At 45.4% G+C, this 22215-nt stretch overlaps 1 protein-coding gene across 1 annotated transcript in view; it reads left to right on the plus strand.

Annotated features, from left to right (window-relative positions):
• Positions 1 to 22215, plus strand: part of acvr2ba (activin A receptor type 2Ba) — a 239217-nt gene that overhangs the window by 210926 nt on the left and 6076 nt on the right. The window contains exons 8-9 of the mRNA XM_068052075.1: positions 15021 to 15135; positions 19958 to 20096. Coding sequence (XP_067908176.1) covers positions 15021 to 15135; positions 19958 to 20096 — 254 coding nt within the window. The remainder of the gene's footprint in view (positions 1 to 15020; positions 15136 to 19957; positions 20097 to 22215) is intronic.

Raw genomic sequence — 22215 nt, forward strand, 5'->3', positions numbered from 1 at the left:
GCCCTTTTTATATAACTGGGGCAGCTGCGGTACATGGGGAAAAAGATTCCATGTATTTTAAACCAGTATTTTGTAATTGCATTCCTGGATTCCTGTCCTTTCATAATTGGGGTCACTGGTAACTGGCTAAGTCTTACAATTCTGTAACTGTTACAGAGGAAGTAATTCCAGCTGATGCTTTTCAGGGGCTAGCATTTAGCAATTTTGTCCGTCGTTTCACGGAGATTGCAAGCGAGGTGGCTTTACTGATTGAATGGGGCAGCAAAATAGAAGGGATTTCTTTTGGACAGGGAAATGCTGCCTCCTGGAGGTGTTTTAGTATAATTGCAGATCCCAGTCACTGGCACAGTGTTCCCAAGTTACAGCAGTGTTCAAGGAACTTTTTCCCCAAAAGCACAATGAGCCCCTTGGACACAGCAGTGGGTGGGACAGCCTTGCCGGACTTTGTTTGTTACTTACGCCATGTATCACCTGATGTGCTGCAGTGTTCTCGCTAAAGGTTTTTGAGGAGCCAACCATGGCTCAGTTGGGTAGCACTATCGCTTCTGCTGAGGGTTGACAGTTCAACTCCCAGTTCAGAGAGTTGAGCCCATAATTTAGGGAGTGCTGCACCCAGCAGAGTTGCCATTTTTCAGATGAGCTGTTAAACTTCTGAGGGGTGTAAAAGATCCCGTCGCACTATTTGAGGAAGAGCAGGGGAGTTCTCCCTGGTGTCCTGCCAATAATTATTCCCTCTGCCGACACCATCAGTAAACAGATTATCTGGTTATTTTCACATTGCTGTTTGTGGGAGCTGTCAGTCAGCTGCTGCGTTTCCTACATTAGAACAGTGACTAAAAAGTGCTTTGTGACATTCTGAGAATGTTAAAGAGGCTCTTCCTTTTGAACTCTATCCACCATTTTGGGTCCGAATGTTATGTCGTGTCTCTGGCAGAGTCCTCCCTGCATTTCCGCAAACTCTACTTTTTTTTTAAAGTAGAATATTGGAGGGGAAAAAATTGCTGGGAATTTGGAATTAAAAAAGTAAATATTGCTAATACTGCCCAATGAATCCTGTCACCATCAGAGTCATTACAGCACAGAAGGAAGCTGTTCAGCCCATTGAGTCCATGTCTGCTCTCCCTACAGAAATCCAGTCAGTCCCATTCCCCAGCTCAATCCTCCATAGTCCTGAAAGTTTATTTCCCTCAATTGCCCATCCAGTTTCCTTTTGAAATTATTGATCATCTCCGCTTCCACCACCCTCATAGGCAGAGAGTTCCAGGTCATCACCACTCGCCGTGTCAAAAAGTTCTTCCTCACATCTCCTCCCCCGCCCCCGGTATCTCTTCCCAAAACCTTAACTCTGTCTCCCCTAGTCCTCGTTCCATCAGCTAATCTTTGTCTACCTTTCCTTTGTCTATCATTGGGGAAAGTAAAAAATACCATTTCCAACGCAGCCCTTCACCAGACTGTTCCCTTTAAAATGATGTGCTGTGCACGTCTAGCATTTTCGACTTTTAACCAGAAAAATCAAAGTTTTTCAATTGCCTGAGGGGATCAGAGAGGATTCTCCCTCCCCCCCACCCCCCCCCCCACCCACCAATTGAGGCTGTTATTTTTTTTCTTGCCTCTCCCAGGCTGGGGAGTGGGGCGGGGGAGGCATGGACGCTGGTGCAGAAGGGGAGGTAGTGAAGAAGTGTCTAATCATAATGCTCTGGTCATCGAGATTTAGGATAGGCTCTGTGGATCAGCTGTGTTTTTCCTGCCCGTCAGTTTCATTATGTTTTTAACAAGTGTAGGACTGTGATTTCTAGAATCAAAACAAGTGTTAGAAATACACAGCAGATACCCATCAACATCTAGGAAAGGAAACAGTGGGTTACACCTAGGGAGGGGTAGAGACTCCTCCTCCTCCCTGGATCAGTTCTGAGGAATAGTCTCTACTCGAGATGTTAGTCCCTATGCTCTGGCCCCCAGACAGTGCGGGTCAGCTCGAGTATTTACCATTGTCATTTGCGACGCTGCAGTAATTTTTTCTGGTGTATCTCTGATTACCAAACACCGGAGCCTTACTGTAACAGTCCCTCCCTCCTCCAAGAGGCTTGCTTCAGTCCGTGCAGTACACTACCTCAGCCTAGATAAGGGTAAAAGCATATTTCAAGCTGCCAACAACACTTCACAAAGTTTAATCCATCTTCCAGGAAGGGTGATTTGGAAGTGAAAGTGTTTCACTTGAAAACACTCATTTTCACTGCAGCTCCACACAGATTAAAAAAGAAATCCCCCCCCCTCCCCCCCCCGCAACAGCAAAAGCAGCAAGCAGAAAATTCTGTTCATTGGCTACTGATTAAAGCACTTTTTTTCTGTGAGAGACAGACGGAGTAGCTTCATTTTCCTCTGCAGTTTAATTCCTTGCCCAAGGACCGTGTGCACTGTTAATCAAACTAGTAGTTACTATTTTTTGTGTGCATTACTTTGTGAGTAGTTTGGCCAGTAAAACTCTCGACCCCTGATATTTCTTCTCGATACTCCCCCAGCCCCATCAATTAAATTGCAGCCCAGTTCCTCCCTCTCTTAATTGCACAGTGGTGACACTGGACACCTGACTCTGAGTGAGTGGGGTTAGCTGGTTAAGTGATCTCTTGTTGAAACGTGTATGCCACAGCAGTCCCTAAGCTGTTAATATTTCTATTCATCTTTCTGCTCTTAAAGGAAAACAGCACAAAGTGCAAAGGTATGAAGTCATTTCAGAGATAATCTATAATAGCGTTTTTTCATAAAAGTACAAAAAATGCTATTGCAAAACCTTCCTAAAAGCATCCGCTTTGTATTTGTATAAACACTGAGCGGTCAGTTAAACGTGTGATGTGCTCTGTTGAGTGTTTAATGTTATAAAGGGTCAAAATTTAACCGAGGCAAGTTGTTGACAGTGACAGAGGGTTCATTGGACCAGAGGATCTTTTTATTTAAAAAAAAAAAATTCGAATGAGCAAATTGGGATTAAGAAGCGACATGAAGTGGAACCTTCTCATTCATCTCGTAGAGTAAGTTAGGGGAGGCAGTGTAAATGGATTTCAAAGAGGGAATTTATATTTAAATATCTGAGAGGCAAATTAATGCATTTCAAGAAAGAGAGATGTGGTTGAGAGAGGAATGTAACCAAAGAAACATTGACACAGAGCCAAAGAAAGGAAGACTTGCATTTATGTAGCGCCTTTCACAATCTTAGGACGTCCCAAAGCGCCAGTGAAGTAGTTTTGACATGTAGTCACTGTTTTAATGTAGGAAACGCAGCAGCCAATCTGTGCACAGCAAGATCCCACAAACAGCAATGTGGTGGTGACTGGGTCATCTGCTCCAGTGATATTGGTTGAGAGATAAATATTGACCAGGCCACAGGGAGAACTCCCCTGTTCTTCTGTGAAATAGTGGCTGTGGGATCTATTACTCAGAGGGCAAACGGGGCCTCTGGTTTAAATTCTCAAGTGAAAGGCGGTACCTTTGGCAGTGTAACACTCCCTCAGTACAGCGATGGGAGTGTCAGTTGAGATTTTATGACCACCTTTGACCACAAGTTCATCAGGCAGTGGTCTGCATCCTGGAGGCCCTGCGGGAAAAGGAGATGGTGGATCCTGTCAGATCCTGAGTAAACTGTCAAACTCACTTGGCAGAATGCCTCTTTGCCAGAACTTTCAAATAAGCACCAAGATGTAGCTTGGCTGGTGGTGAGAAGGGCTCTCCCCATCAGATCCTTCCTGCACGCCCGGAGTCTCACCGCCACCACTTGCTGTCCTTGAGGCGGCTGCAATGGGGAAAAGACTGTCGCCATCTCCTCCTGGAATGTGCCTTTGCAAAGCAGGTCTGGGAAGAGATGCAGTGGTTTTTGTCCGGGTTCATCTTGCGCGGCTCCGTAACGCAGAACTCGGTGCTCTGCTGGCTGTTGCCAGGGACCCACTCGGAGACGAGCATCAACTGCTGCTGGAGGATTATTGACTCGGTGAAAGACACTCTTTGGTCTGCCCGAAACTTGCTGGTCTTCCAGCGCAAAGAGCTGTCTACAACCAAGTGTTGTAAACTGGCACATTCCAAGGTCCAGGACAACGTGCTGAGGGACGCACTAAAGCTTGGGGCAGCCGCAGCAAAGTCTCGATGGGGAAAGCCCACTGTGTAAAGTCCTCCCGCCATAGTATACCGAGGGGCTGGAACCCGTGTAAAACCCCTCGGGCTGTATACACCATAGAATGTTTCTGGTATGTAATTCAAATGTATTTGTTAACCTGAAATGGCCAGGGTAGTGAGGCACCTCATGTATTGCGCAGTGGTTAGCACCGCAGCCTCACAGCTCCAGAGACCCGGTTTCAATTCCGGGTACTGCCTGTGTGGAGTTTGCAAGTTCTCCCTGTGTCTGCGTGGGTTTCCGCCGGGTGCTCCGGTTTCCTCCCACAAGCCAAAAGACTTGCAGGTTTTTAGGTAAATTGGCCATTGTAAATTGCCCCTAGTGTAGGTAGGTGGTCGGGAAATATAGGGACCGGTGGGGATGTGGTAGGAATATGGAATTAGTGTATAATTAGTATAAAATGGGTGGTTGATGGTCGGCACAGACTCGGTGGGCCGAAGGGCCTGTTTCAGTGCTGTATCTCTTTTTTGAAAAAAAAACTGCACTTCATGAAATGTCCAATTTGAATTGTTTTGCATTTTTACAAATTTTATGAATAAAGTATATTCTTTGGGGAGGGAAATGTCATCGAGATTTTATGAAGAAGGAGATATATTAAGGGAGGTGACTAAACCTTGGCCAAACAGGCTATTACTTGGAACTTAAAAAAAATGAAGCTATTGTCAAGCCCTCAAATATATGATTCTCTCCAGCCTGAAATAATGTGACCTATTGTTGGGCAGAGGGGGGGTTCTGTTTCCTTTATGATACAGTGCTGAGCACTGCACTTTGTAACGACTACCACCCATTAGTTACTGCAAGAGTCTGTCTTGATGGTCAAAAAAAGTGAAATTGTTACTGCACTTAAAATGTGGCAGCTTACTTCCCATTTCTCTGGGCTTAGTAAAGGTTCAGTGAGTCTATGTCACCACGTTATCTATATTCTGGGGGCTTCCTTGTCAGGGTAAGCTTGTTCTACAATTTTTCCATTAACGAGACTTAACAGCTGGGGTAATAGAATTTAAAATAACATCTCGGTTAGGCTGATCAGATAGAGCTGGGGCAATGGGGGAAAGAAACAGCTTATGTGCGCAGCGTAGATTCTAATTAGAGTTCTTTATTTTATTAAAGGGTCAAAATGTCCATCTGTCTCATTAATATGCAACAAACCCTTCAGCTGACACCAGGGCTTGCAGAGTGAAAAACTGAATGTCGATGTGGTAGATGATTTCTCATCCCGTCTATTCGGGTGGAGGTGGTGGGGAGGATGGGGGCTGCTGTTCGCGAATAACCCTGCCTGCCGGCCTTTGTTAATCAGCTAATACAGGCCTTGCACCATGCTCTTTATCAGATGATGAAATACCTTGCAGCCGATGTGGCTGTCATGCCCAGTGCAGTTAGCAAAGCCATCTGGCCCTCCTGGCCTGAACATTAATTGCACTATTTAATGATGCACAGCAAAAGGTTAGACTTCATTTTGGGAAGTGTTTAAGCGTGCAGCTGAAATTTTCCTCTGACGAAACTTGACCTCCAAGCCTCATGAATATGGATGTTGCATATCTCTTAATTGCTGGAAAGGAATTAGGGAGAACGAGCTACCACACTGGTGCTGCAGTTCTATTAGCACGCTGTTGGCTCTGCGCAATAGCTGGGATTCTGGCCCTGAGAACAGACGTCCCTATCCTGTCCCTCGTACCACTGATGGCTGGAGTCAACCAGCTCATTGCAAAATGCTTCCTGTGGATCGTTTATGAAAGTGAGATCTTCGTGGCTGAGCTTTTTCTACAGTCTAAGTTGACAACGGTTTTTATAAAGTAGCTTGCGTGTACGATGTGGGCTCTCACTTTTCGTTTCTCATCCAGTGAGTTTTTGTCATCTCTCTCAGGCTGATGAACATTCTAAGCGATAATACCACTTTCATAGAAGGGGGCTATTCATCCCATCGAGTCTGTGCTGGCCCTTTTGAAGTGCAATCCAATTAGTCCCACTCCCCCACACTTTCTCCATATCCCTGCGTTTTCTCCCTCCTTCAAGTATTTATCCAATTCCCTTTTGAAAGCTACTGTTGAATCTGTATTTACCATCCTATCAGACAGTGCATTCCAAATCTTAACCACTCATTGTGTAAAAATGTTTTTACACCTATCACTTCTGAATCTTTTCCAATCATAACTCTCTGCCCTCTGATTATCAACCCTTCAGCCATTGGAAACAGTCTCTTTATTTGCTCTACCTAAACCCTTCATGATTTTAAATACGTCTCTCAAATCTCCTCCTGGCCGCCTTTAAATGACAAGATAATTACAGATGAGGAAGGCTATTTGGTCAGTCTTAGTTCATCCATTTAGAGTGACCCTAAAATTCTTGCATCGTCCAATTGGTATTAGTGCTGAGAGTTTACGCTGGAACTGTTAGGCCACAGCTAGAGTACTGCATATAGTTCTGGTCACCACACTATAGGGAAGAGGTGATTGCACGAGAGAGGGTACGAAGGAGATTTGCGAGGATGTTGCCTGGACTGGAGAATTTTAGTTATGAGGAAAGATTGGCTAGACTAAAGATGTTTTCTTTGGAACAGAGGAGGCTGAGGGGAAACCTAATTGAAGTGTATAAAATTATGAGGGGTCTAGATAGAGTGGATAAGAAGGCCCTATTCCCCTTAGTTGAAGGATCCATAACCGGGAACATAGATTGACAGTAAGAGGTAGGAGGTTTAGAGGAGATACGAGGGGAAGTTTTTTCACCCAGAGGGCGGTGGGGATCTGGAACTCACTGCTTGAAAGGGTGGTCGAGGCAGAAACCCTCGTAATATGAAGTGCCGTAAGAATACAAGAAATAGGAGCAAGAGTAGACCATATGGCCTGTCAAGCCTGCCCTGTCGTTCAGTACGATCATAGCTGATCTTGGGCTTCAACTCCACTTTCCCGCCCACTCACCTTGATTCCCTGAGACCCCAAAAATCTGTCTATCCCAGCCTTAAATATATTCAACAATAGAAAATCCACAGCCCTCTGGGGTAGAGAACTCTAAAGTATCACAACCCTTTGAGTGAAGTAATTTCTCCTCATCTCACTCATAAATGTTAGGCCCCTTATCCTGAGACTGTACCCCATGTTTTAGATTCCCCGACCAGCGGAAACAATCTTTCAGCATCTACCCTATCCAGCCCCTTCAGAATCTTGTATGTTCACCTCTCATCCTTCTAAACTCCAGAGAATATAGGCCCAATTTACTCAGCCACTCATCGTAGGACAACCCCCTCATCCCAGGGACCAATTTAGTAAATTTTCGCTGCATTGCCTCCAGTGCAAGTAAATCCTTTCTTAAACGTGGAGACCAAAACTGCACACAGTATTCCAGGTGTGGTCTCACCAAAACCCTGTCCAATTGTAGCAAAACTACGGACCAAGAGCTGGAAGGTGGGATTAGGCTGGATGGCTCCTTGTTGGCTGGCATGGACACGATGGGCCAAATGGCCCCATTCTGTACTGTAAATTTCTATGATTCTATGAAATGATTTAAGGGTTTTCACCTCCAAAAAAAAAATCCATCTGGAAGTCCATTTCACGTATTGATCCTTGGGTGAAGAAAAGCTTTCTGATATTGCTCCTAAATTTACCTGTTATGAGTTAGAACATGTGGTCTTGCAGTAAGTAATTTTCTGGATTGTTGGTATTTCCAATCTTGTACAAACTCAGATGGCTCCTTTCATAGCTCAGACCTCTAATGTTGGTGATTAGCCTTGAGGCCTTTCTCTACATTGCATCCAGCACTGGAATATCTCCCTTCCATCCCAGTGATTAGAACTGGATCCTGACCAGACCCCTTTCTCAGACTTGTATTCATTGCTTCTCCGTGTTGGTTGGATATGTAGAACATTGCGTCTCCTCGGGCTGTTGGGTCTTTTTCCAGCTTCCTCCTTGGCTGTTTCCACACCATTCATGGAGTATCAGTGCTGCCCATTTCCCTTCCTCTGGTAAATTTCAGCCTCCATTGTGGAGTCCAGAACAAGGGGACATAACCTTAGAATTGCCAGAAACCACTTCTCCACACAAAGCGTCGTGGAAATTTATAACTCTCTCCACCACCCCCACAGAAAAGGCTGGGGGATCAGTAGGAAATTTCAAAACTCGGGCTGATAAGTCAGTCAAAGAGTGTATTAATGGTGATGGAACCAAAGTGGGTAGATGGCATTACGATGCAGATCAGACATGATCAAATTGAATGGTGGAATACGCTCGAGGGGCTGAATGGCCTCTTCCTATTATTCTGCCCACTCATATCTTGCCCACTCATTCTGTAATTTCTGTGCTCTTGCTCCAATTTCAGTGCCCCTCCAGCTTCAAAACATCTGTAAATTTGGTGGATTTATATTGAATTTCTGAATCCGAGTTATTCAAGGCACTATTGGTTCCAGCACCAATCTCTGGGACACCCCACTCCAATACTGCCCCCACCACCCTCTCCAGCTCAACTCCTGCAACAAGTACAGGTTGTTTTCTACCTGTTGTCAAATTTATTATCCATATCCAGGTTTTACCCTAAATCTCCACAGCTTTGAGTTTGTCAGCCTTTCATGTGGAACTTTGTCAAGTGCTTTCCTGAATCTCCTTTTAAACCAAACCTTGTAGGCCTTGGCCCAGTCGTTGGTTTTCTTACTCCCTCAAAGGAATCGAGGAGTTTGGCCAAATATGAGCTTCCCTTTCTGAATCTATGCTGACTGCTGCTGACTAGGTTCTTATTGTATAGGTAATCTTCCAGTTTAATCAATTCCCTTATTTTAGATGGAATTCAGATAATGCTATTGGATCTGTCGTTGCCTGTAGAGAGAGAAGCAGAGTTAAAAGTTTCAAGTCTGTGACCTTTCATCAGACCTGAAACATTAACTCTGATTCTTTCTCCACAGACGCTTCCTGACTTTCCGCGGTATTTTGCTTTTGTGTTCTTGTAGTTGCCTGTGTTTGATTTGCCACACTTGAGTGCTGGAATCATGTTGACCTCTTTCTGACCTGCTGGTGCCTCCTCAATGTCCAATGACTCCCTTGTAATGATTGGCAGTGCTTTTCAAATGTCCTTCTTTAGCACAATGGATTAAGTGAAATCTGTGTGTTTCTTGAGTCCTTTTGGGCTGGGTCAGGCTACCATCTCGTTGAGATGACAGTTTTGCTGAGGAATGCTCTATGTTGGGGAGGGTGTGTTGCATGTGGTTTCCCTGTGAATGCAGGGTAGCGGGGCCAGGAAAGACTGGACTGGGCCTCAGATGTTGCTCTTTGTGATTTTTATAAATGACTTGGATGAGGAAGTGGAAGGCTGGGTTAGCAAGTTTGCCGATGACGCGAAGGTTGCTGGAGTTGTGGATAGTGTGGAAGGCTGTTGTAGGTTGCAACGGGACATTGACAGGATGCAGAGCTGGGCTGAGAAGTGGCAGATGGAGTTCAACCTGGAAAAGTGTGAAGTGATTCATTTTGGAAGGTCGAATTTGAATGCAGAATACAGGCTTAAAGACAGGATTCTTGGTAGTGTGGAGGAACAGAGGGATATTGGGGTTCATGTCCATAGATCGCTCAAAGTGGCCACCCAAGTTGATAGGGTTGTTAAGAATGCGTATGGGGTGTTGGCTTTCATTAACAGGGGGATTGAGTTTAAGAGCCGCGAGGTTATGCTGCAGCTCTATAAAGCCCTGGTTCGACCACACTTGGAATATTGTGTTCAGTTCTGGTCGCCTCATTATAGGAAGGATGTGGAAGCTTTAGAGAGGGTGCAGAGGAGATTTACCAGGATGCTGCCTGGATTGGAGGGCATGTCTTACAAAGAAAGATTGAGGGAGCTAGGGCTTTTCTCATTGGAGCGAAGAAGGATGAGAGGTGACTTGATAGAGGGGTACAAGATGATGAGAGGCATAGATAGAGTGGACAGTCAGAGACTTTTTCCCAGGGTGGAAAGGGCTATCACCAGGGGGCATAATTTTAAGGTGATTGGAGGAAGGTTTCGGGGAGATGTCAGAGGTAGGTTCTTTACACAGAGAGTGGTGGGTGCGTGGAATGCACTGCCAGCGGTGGTAGTAGAAGCAGATACATTAGGGGCATTTAAGCGACTCTTGGATAGGTACATGGATGATAGTAGAATGAAGGGTAGGTAGTTAGTTTGAACTTAGAGTAGGTTAAAGGTTCGGCACAACATCGTGGGCCGAAGGGCCTGTACTGTGCTGTACTGTTCTATGTTCTATGTAAAGGAGAATGGAACATACTGCCCCCTGTTGCACAGGAGTATGGCGACTGTTAAATTCCAGCGTACCAATCGAGGAACGGTGGACTGAGGGACCTGGAAAGGAATGTAAATAAACTAACAAAATGGAGAGACAGGAGGAGGTAAGATGAGTTGAAAGATAAGGGCACCTTTTTAACTTTTTAAACACAAATCATCATGCTGCACTTCAAACAACTGCTGTGGTGGAACACTTGATGGTTGTTTGCTGGAGAGACCTCCAGAACTATTAGTTTATAACCATCTGACCACATAAAGTATGAGGTGATTACATCTTTTCTTTTCCCAAATCTTCTTCCAGTAACCTGAGCTACTGTTCCCATTCGCCACACCACATGTTCTGCTTGATTAAGTAGTTCCCCATTCACCATGTCTTTCTGTTGTTGTGATGATCTTCAGCTCATTTAGTAACTCTGCTGCCCATATCCCATCCCACACCAAGTTCCAACCACCCAAAGTCCTTGTTGACACGTATTGACATCCAGTCCCTTGATGCCTAAAATTATTTAGTTCTCATCCTGGTGTTTAACTCCCTGCACAGCCCTGCCCCCTACTCACCTTTGTAATCTGTAACCTCTCCAGGGGCTCTTCTCCCATCCACTCGCCCAGCCTTGTTGCTCTGACTCCAGCCTCTTGTCATGCTTCCATTTCTTTGCTCTCAACCCTTCTAGGTCCCACGCTTCTTGAATTCCCTCTGCAAGCTCTTCTGTCTCTCCACCTCCTTCTCATAGATCCTTCTTAAAATCCAAGATTTTGGAGATGAGTTACTCGCCGCAGAATTCCCAGTCTCTGACCTGCTCTTATAACCACAGTATTTATGTGGCTGGTTCAGGTCAGTTTCTGGTCAGAATGTTGATAGTGGGAGATTCAGTAATGCCATTGAATATCAAGGGGAGATGGTTAGAATCTCTCGTTGGAGATGGCCATTTCGTCCCACAGAAGTGCCGGGCATGTTACTTACCACTTATCAGCCCAAAACTGAATGTTGTCCAGGTCTCGCTGCATATGGACACAGACTGCTTCAGTATCTGAGGAGTTGTGAATGGTACTGAACATTGTGCAGTCATCAGTGAACTGTCCCCATGGATTGGAAGATAGCAAATACAGCCCTGGTGTTCGAGAATGGAGGGAAAGAAAACATAGGGAACGACAGGCCAGTTAGTCTGACTTTGGCAGTAGGGAAAATGCTAGAATCTATTATGAAGGATGTGGTAACAGGGCATTTGGAAAATGACTAAGATTAGACTGAATTAACATGGTTTGATGTAAGTGAAATTGTGTTTGACAAATTGTTTAGAGCTTTTGGAAGCTATAACTAGCAGGGTAGATAAGGGAGAAGAAGTGATGTATATTTGGATTTTCAGAAGGCATTCAATAAGGTGCCACACAGGATATTGTTGCAGAACATTAGGGCTAATAGGATTAGGGTAATATGGATTTGTTAACGGACAGAAAACGCAGAGTAGAACATTTGCGGAATGGCAGGCTGTAACTAGTGGAGTGCTGCAAGGATCTGTGCTTGGCTCAGCCATTTACAATCTCTTAATGACTTGGATGAGGGGACCAAGTGTGATGTATCCAAGTTTGCTGACAATACAAAGCTAGGTGGGAAAGTAAGCCAAGAGGAGGATGTAAAGAGGCTGCAAAGGGATATAGATAGGTTAAGTAATTGGGTAAGGAAGTGGCAGATGGAGTATAAAGTGGTAAAGTGCACAATTATCTCCTTCGGTTAGAAGAATGGACAAACAATATTTTTCAGAAGGTGAGAGACTAGTAAATGTTTGTATTCAGAGAGATTTGGGGGTCCTAAACATGAATCACAGAAAGTTAACATGCAGGTACACGAACCAATTAGGAAGATAAATGGTATGTTAGCTTTTATTGCAAGAGAGTTGGACTAATTAGTGAGGCCACATTTGGAGCACTGTGTACAGTTTTGATCACCTTGTCTAAGGATGGACATACCTGCCTTGGATGGGTAGGGGGTGGTGCTATAAAGGTTCACCAGACTGATTTCAGGGATGTGGGGGCTTTCCTATGAGGAGAGATTGGGTAGAATGGACCTATACTCTCTGGAGTTTAGAAGATTGAGAGGTGATCTCTTGAAATATATAAAATTCTTAGAGGGCTTGACAGGATTGATGCAGAGAGGCTGTTTCCCGTGGCTGGGAACCTAGAACAGGGGCATAGTCTCAGGATAAGGGGTCAGCCATTTCAGACTGAGATTAGGAGAGATTTCTTCACTGAGAGGGTTGTGAATTTTTAGAATTCTCCTATCTGTCGTTATCAAAAAGGAGGAGGTGTTGGGCGTCTTGCAAAGCATTAAGGTAGATAAGTCCCCAGGGCCTGATGGGATCTACCCCAGAATACTGAGGGAGGCAAGGGAAGAAATTGCTGGGGCCTTGACAGAAATCTTTGTATCCTCATTGGCTACAGGTGAGGTCCCAGAGGACTGGAGAATAGCCAATGTTCCTTTGTTTAAGAAGGGTAGCAAGGATAATCCAGGAAATTATAGGCCGGTGAGCCTTACGTCAGTGGTAGGGAAATTATTAGAGAGGATTCTTCGGGACAGGATTTACTCCCATTTGGAAACAAACAAACTTATTAGCGAGAGACAGCATGGTTTTGTGAAGGGGAGGTCGTGTCTCACTAATTTGATTGAGTTTTTTGAGGAAGTGACAAAGATGATTGATGAAGGAAGGGCAGTGGATGTTGTCTATATGGACTTCAGTAAAGCCTTTGACAAGGTCCCTCATGGCAGACTGGTACAAAAGGTGAAGTCACACGGGATCAGAGGTGAGCTGGCAAGATGGATACAGAACTGGCTTGGTCATAGAAGACAGAGGGGTAGCAGTGGAAGGGTGCTTTTCTGAATGGAGGGCTGTGACTAGTGGTATTCCGCAGGGATCAGTGCTGGGACCTTTGCTGTTTGTAGTATATATAAATGATTTGGAGGAAAATGTACCTGGTCTGATTAGTAAGTTTGCGGACGACACAAAGGTTGGTGGAGTTGTGGATAGTGATGAGGATTGTCAGAGGATACAGCAGGATATAGATCGGTTGGAGACTAGTGTGGAGAAATGGCAGATGGAGTTTAATCTGGACAAATATGAGGTAATGCATTTTGGAAGGTCTAATACAGGTGGGAAGTATACAGTAACTGGCAGAACCCTTAAGAGTATTGACAGGCAGAGAGATCTGGGCGTACAGGTCCACAGGTCACTGAAAGTGGCAACGCAGATGGATAAGGTAGTCAAGAAGGCATACGGCATGCTTGCCTTCATCGGTCGGGGCATAGAGTATAAAAATTGGCAAGTCATGTTGCAGCTGTACAGAACTTTAGTTAGGCCACACTTGGAATATTGCGTGCAGTTCTGGTCGCCACACTACCAGAAGGACGTGGAGGCTTTGGAGAGGGTACAGACGAGGTTTATCAGGATGTTGCCTGGTCTGGAGGGCATTAGCTATGAGGAGAGGTTGGATAAACTTGGATTGTTTTCACTGGAACGATGGAGGTGGAGTGGCGACATGATAGAGGTTTACAAAGTTATGAGCGGCATGGACAGAGTGGATAGTCAGAAGCTTTTTCCCAGGGTGGAAGAGTCAGTTACTAGGGGACATAGGTTTAAGGTGCGAGGGGCAAAGTTTAGAGGGGATGTGCGAGGCAAGTTATTTACACAGAGGGTGGTGAGTGCCTGGAACTTGCTGCCGGGGGAGGTGGTGGAAGCAGGTACGATAGCGACGTTTAAGAGGCATCTTGACAAATACGTGACTAGGAAGGGAATAGAGGGATACGGTCCCCGGAAGTGCAGAAGGTTTTAGTTTAGGCATGCATCATGATTGGGCTTGAGATCAACAGATTTGTGGGCACTAAGGGAAGAGAGGGATATGGGAATAGGGTGGGAAAGTGAAGTTGAAGTTGGAGAGCAGGCATGACTTGAGAACAAAAATCAAGGCTGGCACCCCAGTGTAGCACTGAGGGAGTGCTGCATTGCCGGAGGTGCCGTCTTTCGGATGAGACGTTAAAACCGAGGCCCCGTCTGCCCTCTCAGTGGATGTAAAAGATGCCCCAGTGCTATTTTGAAGAAGAGCGGGGGAGTTATCCCTGGTAAATATTTATCCCTCAATCAATATCACACAAAACAGATTATCATGTTGATGTTTGTGAGAGCTTGCTGTGCAGAAATAGACTGCCGCTTTTCCTACATAGCAAACAGTGACTGCACTTCAAAAGTACTTCATTGGCTATAAAGCGCTTTGAGACATAAGGTGGTTGTGAAAGGCGCTGTATGAATGCCAGTCATTTTTAGTTATCCTACTGAATGACGAAGCAAGCTTGGTGAGCTGTATGGCCGACTCCTGATCCTATTTCTTATATTTGTTAGTCATCATTGCCTGTACATCTCATGAAAGCCCTTCTCCAGGCTTCTGCTTTTGGCTGAGGTGGTCAGTACGAATCTAGAGAAAGTAGAAGAGCTCGATTTAAGAGGCTGCATTGGTGATGGCCTTGTGTCTTATTGCTTTGAGCCTCCTAGGATAGGCAATGTGGCACGCTATGTGAGCCGCGAGGAGTGTGGAGAATTGCCTTTAACCCTCCCTCTCCCTATTTTATTTGCAGGGATTTTAAAAGCAAGAATGTGCTCCTGAAGACCGATCTATCGGCGTGCATAGCCGACTTTGGACTGGCCGTCAGGTTTGAACCTGGAAAGCCGCCTGGAGACACACATGGACAGGTAAAGGAAAAGCGGGAAGGGATATTAACTGTAGGGTCCTTCGCGATGCATCATTTAGTTAAAAGGGCCAAAGGTCAGCAGTGAAATCATTCTTCACCGCTTGGGGGGTCAAACCTTTGCCGTCCTTTTAGGGGAGCAAGGCATGTTGGTAAAGGCAGCTAGACAAATAAATCAAGGCATTCAGTCCTCACGTGCAGAAATATGCTTGGAGTATCCGTGCAAAGATAATCCGATAAGTAACGGAGAAACATGAAACATTGGGTAACCGGCGTCAGGCTCCATGGCAGGGTGGGGGGGTGGGGGGTGCGGAAGATTGTTCTGGCAATGGCCTGCCACGGAGCCCGATGCAGGGAGGGCCGGGCCCGATCCTCCCACCAGCAGCGAGGCTCTGTGTTGGCCCCCCACCCTGCCGCTGGGTCATGGGACCTGCATTAACATATGCAAGTTAATAAAATAAATTAATTAATATACACTTACCTGCCATCTTACCGGCACTCCCGCACCTTCACTTCCCTGTCTGGGGAAAGCAGGTGTCACACTGGTGGAGAAAAGGAGAATGTAAGATTTATAGTGTGGGGGGGTGAACTCTGAACTTCGTACAGGTGGAAAGGGTCATATTTGTAAAGTTAGTGTTTTGGGGGGCGAAAGGCAGATAATTAACTTTATTGGGGGAGTGGGAAAGGGGCATTAGAACGCTGATCGCAACAGTGGTGGGGGTATCTCTTTTTAAATACACCAGCAGGGCTGGCTGCCCTTTAAAAATGGCACTAGTGCCTGTGCACCAGCAGCTGAAGCCATTATCGGCATCAGACGGCCCACCCCTCCACGTGATTGGGGGAGGTGGGCCGACCCGGGTATTTAAATTTTTTTTGCCCGCCGGCAGTGGGAGCTTAAAATCTCAGCCCTGGGGGTGTATATGGATTGTTCTTTGCAGTAAATATCTTTAATTTTGTATAATTTCCTTTGTTTTCATTAATATCCATTGAATATGGAGGGTCATTTTATATGTACCATATGATAGTCACATCAACTCCTCCCCCTCACACCAAGCTCATGTTGATGGCTTGTGATGGCAGAGTGGGAAGGGATGCATTGTTCAAAACCCTCATTGTGAGATTGGTGAATTGGTGCAGTGACATTGTGATTAATACCTTTGCTCCTGTATAGTGGGAGTCTCACTGTCCCTGCAGTGCCAAAACAAAGGCATCTGTATGGGACCTGGAAACAGTGAGGAACACCCCGCCCCTTAGCTCTGACTGCCATATCCCATCCATCTGTTTGAGAAAATAACAACACAAGTGTGCTATGAAAGAAGCTAGGAATTCCAGCCAGGTACTGAATGTGTGATAAATATTGGAGGAGATGTGACATGGGTACCTGCCAGAATCACTTTTCAATGCAGCCACCAAGCAGTTCAATCCAGTCACTAGAACCATCTGTGTGGAAACAGCAGAGGATAAAGTACTTGTAGCAAAGACAATGAAGGCTGCCTTGTCCAGTATGTGCCAGGTGCAGCACAGAAGCCTGATGGTCTAACAGCATCCATTCTCTGTTTTATGCTTCTGAAACTGCAGAGTGAAGCCAGGTTGCAGGCCCTGCTTATCTGTTCAGCAGCATGGCGCAGCTTCCATGCTTGCTGGTCGAGTCCTTTGTGAGCAGCACAGCTCATTTCATGCTCACAGATGTAACTAGCTGGAACTCTATCTAAATTGGTAAGCTGCGTGATTAGCCTTGAAGGAGTCTATCGTGATAGCGTTAGGTCAGAATTCAGTCTCGGACCCTTGTTGCCTAGCTTGTGAAACACCTGCTAAAGATGCTGCACTTAGCTTTCCTCAGTCATTGTGTGTTAAGCTAAATGGTCAACCAAAGGATTTGGTGAGAGGAAAGGAGGGTAGGTCTCCAGTATTAGTATGAGGTAAGGAGAGAAACACTAATAAAGAAGGTTGAAAGACTCAGTAACTTTGAGGGGAAACCCATCAACCGCTGTTCCATCAACCCTTTGAAAACAAAAGGACACAAGTTTTGATCCCTCGTATTTGCTGAGTTAGTTGAGCTTTTTAACCACGATAACAGTTGGGATAATACAATTGTCCAAAGCAATTTGGGCAAAGCAGAAGAAAAATGGAGAAAGATTCACTTTCCTGATCACACTCTGGTGACTCCCTGTTGAAAAGTGCATGGGCGAGAGTGTTATTACCATCCTTTGTGGTGAATAGTCTATTGGCATCACTATCCAGACACTTGTATAGATTCTCCCTGTTACCTGCTAACATGATTGAATTTTTTGAGGAGCTTACAAGGAGGGTTGATGAGGGTAGTGTATTTGATGTAGTCTACATGGATTTTAATGAGGCTTGTGACAAGGCCCTACATGGCAGACTGGTCAGAAAAGTAAAAACCCATGGGATCCAAGGGAAAGTGGCAAGTTGAATCCAAAATTGGCTCAGTGACAGAAAGCAAAGGGTGGTGGTTGATTGGCATTCTTATGAATGGAAGGCTGTTTCCAGTGGGGTTCCACAGGTCTCAGTACTGGGTCCCTTACTTTTTGCAGTGTATATCAATGATTTGGACTTAAATGTAGGGGTATGATTAAGTTCCCAGATGATACAAAAATTGGTCATGTTGACTGTGGAGAAGAAAGCTGTAGACTGCAGGAAGATATCAATGGACTGGTCAGATGGACAGAAAAGAGGCAAATGGAATTCAATCTGGAGAAGTGTGAGGTTATGCATTTGGGGAGGGCAAACAAGGCAAAGGAATACACAATAAACGGTCAGATACTGAGAAGTGTAGAGGAATTTTGATAAGGTCCCGCATGGGAGATTGGTTAAGAAGGTAAGAGCCCATAGGATCCAGGGCAATTTGGCAAATTGGATCCAAAATTGGCTTAGTGGCAGGAGGCAGAGGGTAATCGTCAAGGGTTGTTTTTGTGAGTGGAAGCCCGTGACCAGTGGTGTACCACAGGGATCGGTGCTGGGACCCTTGCTGTTTGTAGTGTACATTAATGATTTAGATGTGAATATAGGAGGTATGATAAGTAAGTTCGCAGATGACATGAAAATTAGTGGTGTAGTAAATAGTGAGGAGGAAAGCCTTAGATTACAGGTCGATATAGATGGGTTGGTAAGATGGGCGGAGCAGTGGCGAATGGAATTTAATCCTGAGAAGTGTGAGGTGATGCATTTTGGGAGGGCTAACAAGGCAAGGGTATATACAATGGGTGGTAACACCCTAGGAAGTACAGAGGGTCAGAGGGACCTTGGTGTACTTGTTCATAGATCGCTGAAGGCAGCAGCAAAGGTAGATAAGGTGGTTAGGAAGGTATATGGGATATTTGCCTTTATTAGCCGAGGCATAGAATATAAAAGCAGGGAGGTTATGATAGAGCTGTATAAAATGCTAGGTAGGCCACAGCTAGAGTACTGTGTACAGTTCTGGGCACCACACAATAGGAAAGATGTGATTGCACTGGAGAGGGTGCAGAGGAGATTCACCAGGATGTTGCCTGGGCTGGAGCATTTCAGCTATGAAGAGAGACTGAAAAGGCTAGGGTTGTTTTCCTTAGAACAGAGAAGGCTGAGGGGGGACATGATTGAGGTATACAACATTATGAGGGGCATTGATAGGTTAGGTAGGAAGAGACTTTTTCCCTTAGCAGAGGTGTCAATAACCAGGGGGCATAGATTTAAGGTAAGGGTCAGGAGGTTTAAAGGGGATTTGAGGAAAATAATTTTCACCCAGCCGCTGGTTGGTATCTGGGATGCACTGTCTGAAGTGGTGGTAGAGGCAGGAACCCTCACAACATTTAAGAAGTATTTAGATGAGCACTTGAAATGCCATATCTTACAAGGCTACGGGTCAAGTGTGGGAAAATAGGACTAGAATAGTTAGGTTCCTGATGGCTGGCACTGACGTGATGGGCCGAAGGGCCTGTTTCTGTGCTGTATAACTCTGACTCTATAACAGAGGGGCCTTGGAGTGCACGTCCACAGATCCCTGAAGGTAGTAGGACAAGCAGATAAGGTGGTTAAGAAGGCATAAGGGATACTTTCTTTTGTTAGCCGAGGCTATGCTAACGATGAATAAAACATTAGTTAGGCCACAGCTAGAGCACTGCGAACAGTTCTGGTCATCTTACAGAAAGGCTTTGATCACATTAGAGAGGGTCGAGAGGAGATTTTTTGAGGATGTTGCCTGGAAACGTTTTAGCTATGAGGAAAGATTGGATGGGCTGGGGTTATTTTCTTTGGGACAGAAGTGGCTGAGATGTATAAGCTGATAAGGGGCCTAGATAGAGTAGACAGGAAGGACCTATTTTCCTTAGAGAGGTCAATAATCGGGGGCATAGATTTAAAGCAATTGGCAGAAGGGGTTAGACGGGAGTTGAGGAGAAATGTTTGCACTGCCTGAAAGGGTGGTAGAGGCAGAAACACTCCTCGCATTTAAAAAGTACTTGGAAATGCACCTGAAGTGGCATAACCTACAGTGGAAGGTAGGATTAGACTGGATAGCTCGTTTTCAGCCAGCATAGCCACAATGGACTGAACGTTGTCCTTCTATGGTTCTAAAATGTTTTGTTATGAATGGCAACTTGGACAAGAGAGTAGAGAATGTAGGGAACCGTCGCAGCCATGAAGAGCAGTGCCTTTAGATAGGCACCTGGCAATGGCTTCACTTTGGTAGTTAACGTGATGGCATGCCCCGTTGGTGGGTTGAAACAGTGATACCAAGCAGAACCGCCAGTTGTTTGGCAGAAAGGGAGTTGTGTGGCACCGTCACAAACCCTACAATTTGTTAAAGGAGGAATTTTCTTTCTCCACAGGTCGGCACACGGAGATACATGGCCCCCGAAGTCCTGGAGGGGGCAATTAACTTCCAGCGAGATGCCTTCCTCAGGATAGACATGTATGCCATGGGACTGGTGCTCTGGGAGCTGATTATGAGATGTACCGCAGCTGATGGCAAGTGTTTAACTCGAATTCTTCAATAAAAGACAGCCCATTTTCAACTTTACCATTCATTTGATGCGCTCAGTGGGTAGCACTCCTGCTTCCGAGTCAGAAAGTCGCGGGTTCAAGTCCCACTTCAGAAATCTGAGCGTAATCTAGGTTGACGCTTCAAGGCAGAACTGAGGCAGTGCTGCACAGCCGGAAGTGTCGTCTTTTAGACGTTAAACAGAGGTCTGGCCTGCCCTCAAGATATTCTACAGCACTATTTTGAAAACGAGTAGGGTGCCCTGGTCAATATTTATTCCTTAACTAGAATCACTAAAAGAGATTATCTGGTCATTATCACATTGCTGTTTGTGGGAGCTTGCTGTGCACAAATTGGCTGCCTACATTACAACAGTGACTTTAAAAAGTGCTTAATTGGCTGTGAAGTACTTTGGAATGTCCTGGGGTTATGAAAGGCACTATAGAAATGCACGTTATTTTTTTTTTTTGTCCTGGCTTGTTAATTCTGGTTGTATTTTAACAAGAATTCTCCAGGTTAAGGTTCGATCGTGATCTAATCTGGGAGGTAATGGGGGCTAAATTAGATTCCCTTCAAAAACAGGCAGGGGATTGCGATGCGCGATTAACCCCTGGCAGTTTATTGAAATAAAACAGAAAATGCTGGAAATACTCAACAGGCCTGGCAGCCTCTGTGGAGAGAGAAACAGAGTTAATGTTTCAGGTCTGTGACCTGTTGTCAGAATCTGAAACGTCATTCTGTTTCTCTCTCCACTCAGCCTGACCTGCCGAGCGTTTCCAACATTCTCTGTTTAAGTTTCAGATTTCCAGCATCCGTGGTATTTTGCTGTTGTATTAGCAGTTTATTGAAAAGCAGGCAGCTCGCTTACTATAATGTTTCTACATGCAGTAGGCGCTGACTGCACTGTTCGTCGGTTGCCTGCATCAACAGAGGAACCAAAATCGTAACTTCCTAGCGCCTCTTAAAGCTAGGCTGCACTGCTTAAAGGGGAGGGCAGTTGTAGTTGGAGCAGGTGCTGGGAGTCCTTATCCTGCTGGGAGGCTGGCATTGTGGCTACAGTAGGTGACCGATTTCAGTGAGGACTTATTGAAGCACCAGATGTCTGACATATTGTTCCTCACTGAGGCTCAGGTAGGAAACTTGCTCCCTAAACTATCTGGGCAGATATGGCCTCCTGCTGAGAGCCCTTCTCCCCCCTCCTCCCTCTTCCAGCAGCTTGTCCTGCTCCATGTGGCCTCTGTTCATTCTCCAAGTCACAATGCCTACTTGTGCACCCACACCTGAGAGCAGCTGATTTGGCCAGCAGCCTTGAAGTCAGCAAAACATCCTTCACATGCCACACCGCTCCCTGTAGTCTTATGCAACTTGCAAAACTACGGAAGGCACCAAACACTTGTGGAATCGTAGAAACAGCCAGAAGAAATCAATCTACAACTAACCTGTAAGCACTTGGTTGGGGGACCCTTCCTGCTGCTTAACACATGTTTGTCTGTGCAAGCTTAAGAGAGGGTGTAGGCTGGAGCATTGAGCTCCAAAGTGGTAGCACTGGTGTCAAATCAGCATTGCGTACTGATTGATATCATGATCTTCCTGCTCTGCATAGCTCTGCAGACATTAGCTGCATGCATGCTAACACCCTCACCAAGGTAGAGTGCGACACATCTCTCAGCAGAAATGTACAGACTGCTTGCACCAGAAGCCATTTGAATGGCACCCATAATGCCCAAGCAATGGGCGCTACCAAGCCCAGTTTCATGCCCAGAATTTCCGACCTCAGCCACAGGCTTCACGACTGGAGTCATTGTTTTGGATTTCATCTCTGATTCGAAAGGAGACTCGTGATTATTTTCCTTGGGCAAAAAGCTCCCCACTCATCTATCTGTTGTGTGCAGAGTGACTGGGAGATCTACCAGCCACTGCGGAGATGTGCGTGGCCAAGGCAAATTTTGTAGTTTTATTTGTATTTAAAAAGTATTCTCAAGTTGGGGATTCTGAAGGCGTCTTTTTTTTTAAAAAGAAAAATATCTAACCTTAACTATTTTTTGCTCCTGATCAAATTCAACTGCAGGGTTGAAATTGGAAGGAATCAAGTTATTGGTTGAAGAA

Source organism: Heterodontus francisci, chromosome 2 (assembly GCF_036365525.1).
Source record: "Heterodontus francisci isolate sHetFra1 chromosome 2, sHetFra1.hap1, whole genome shotgun sequence".
NCBI classification, from domain to species: Eukaryota; Metazoa; Chordata; class Chondrichthyes; order Heterodontiformes; family Heterodontidae; genus Heterodontus; species Heterodontus francisci.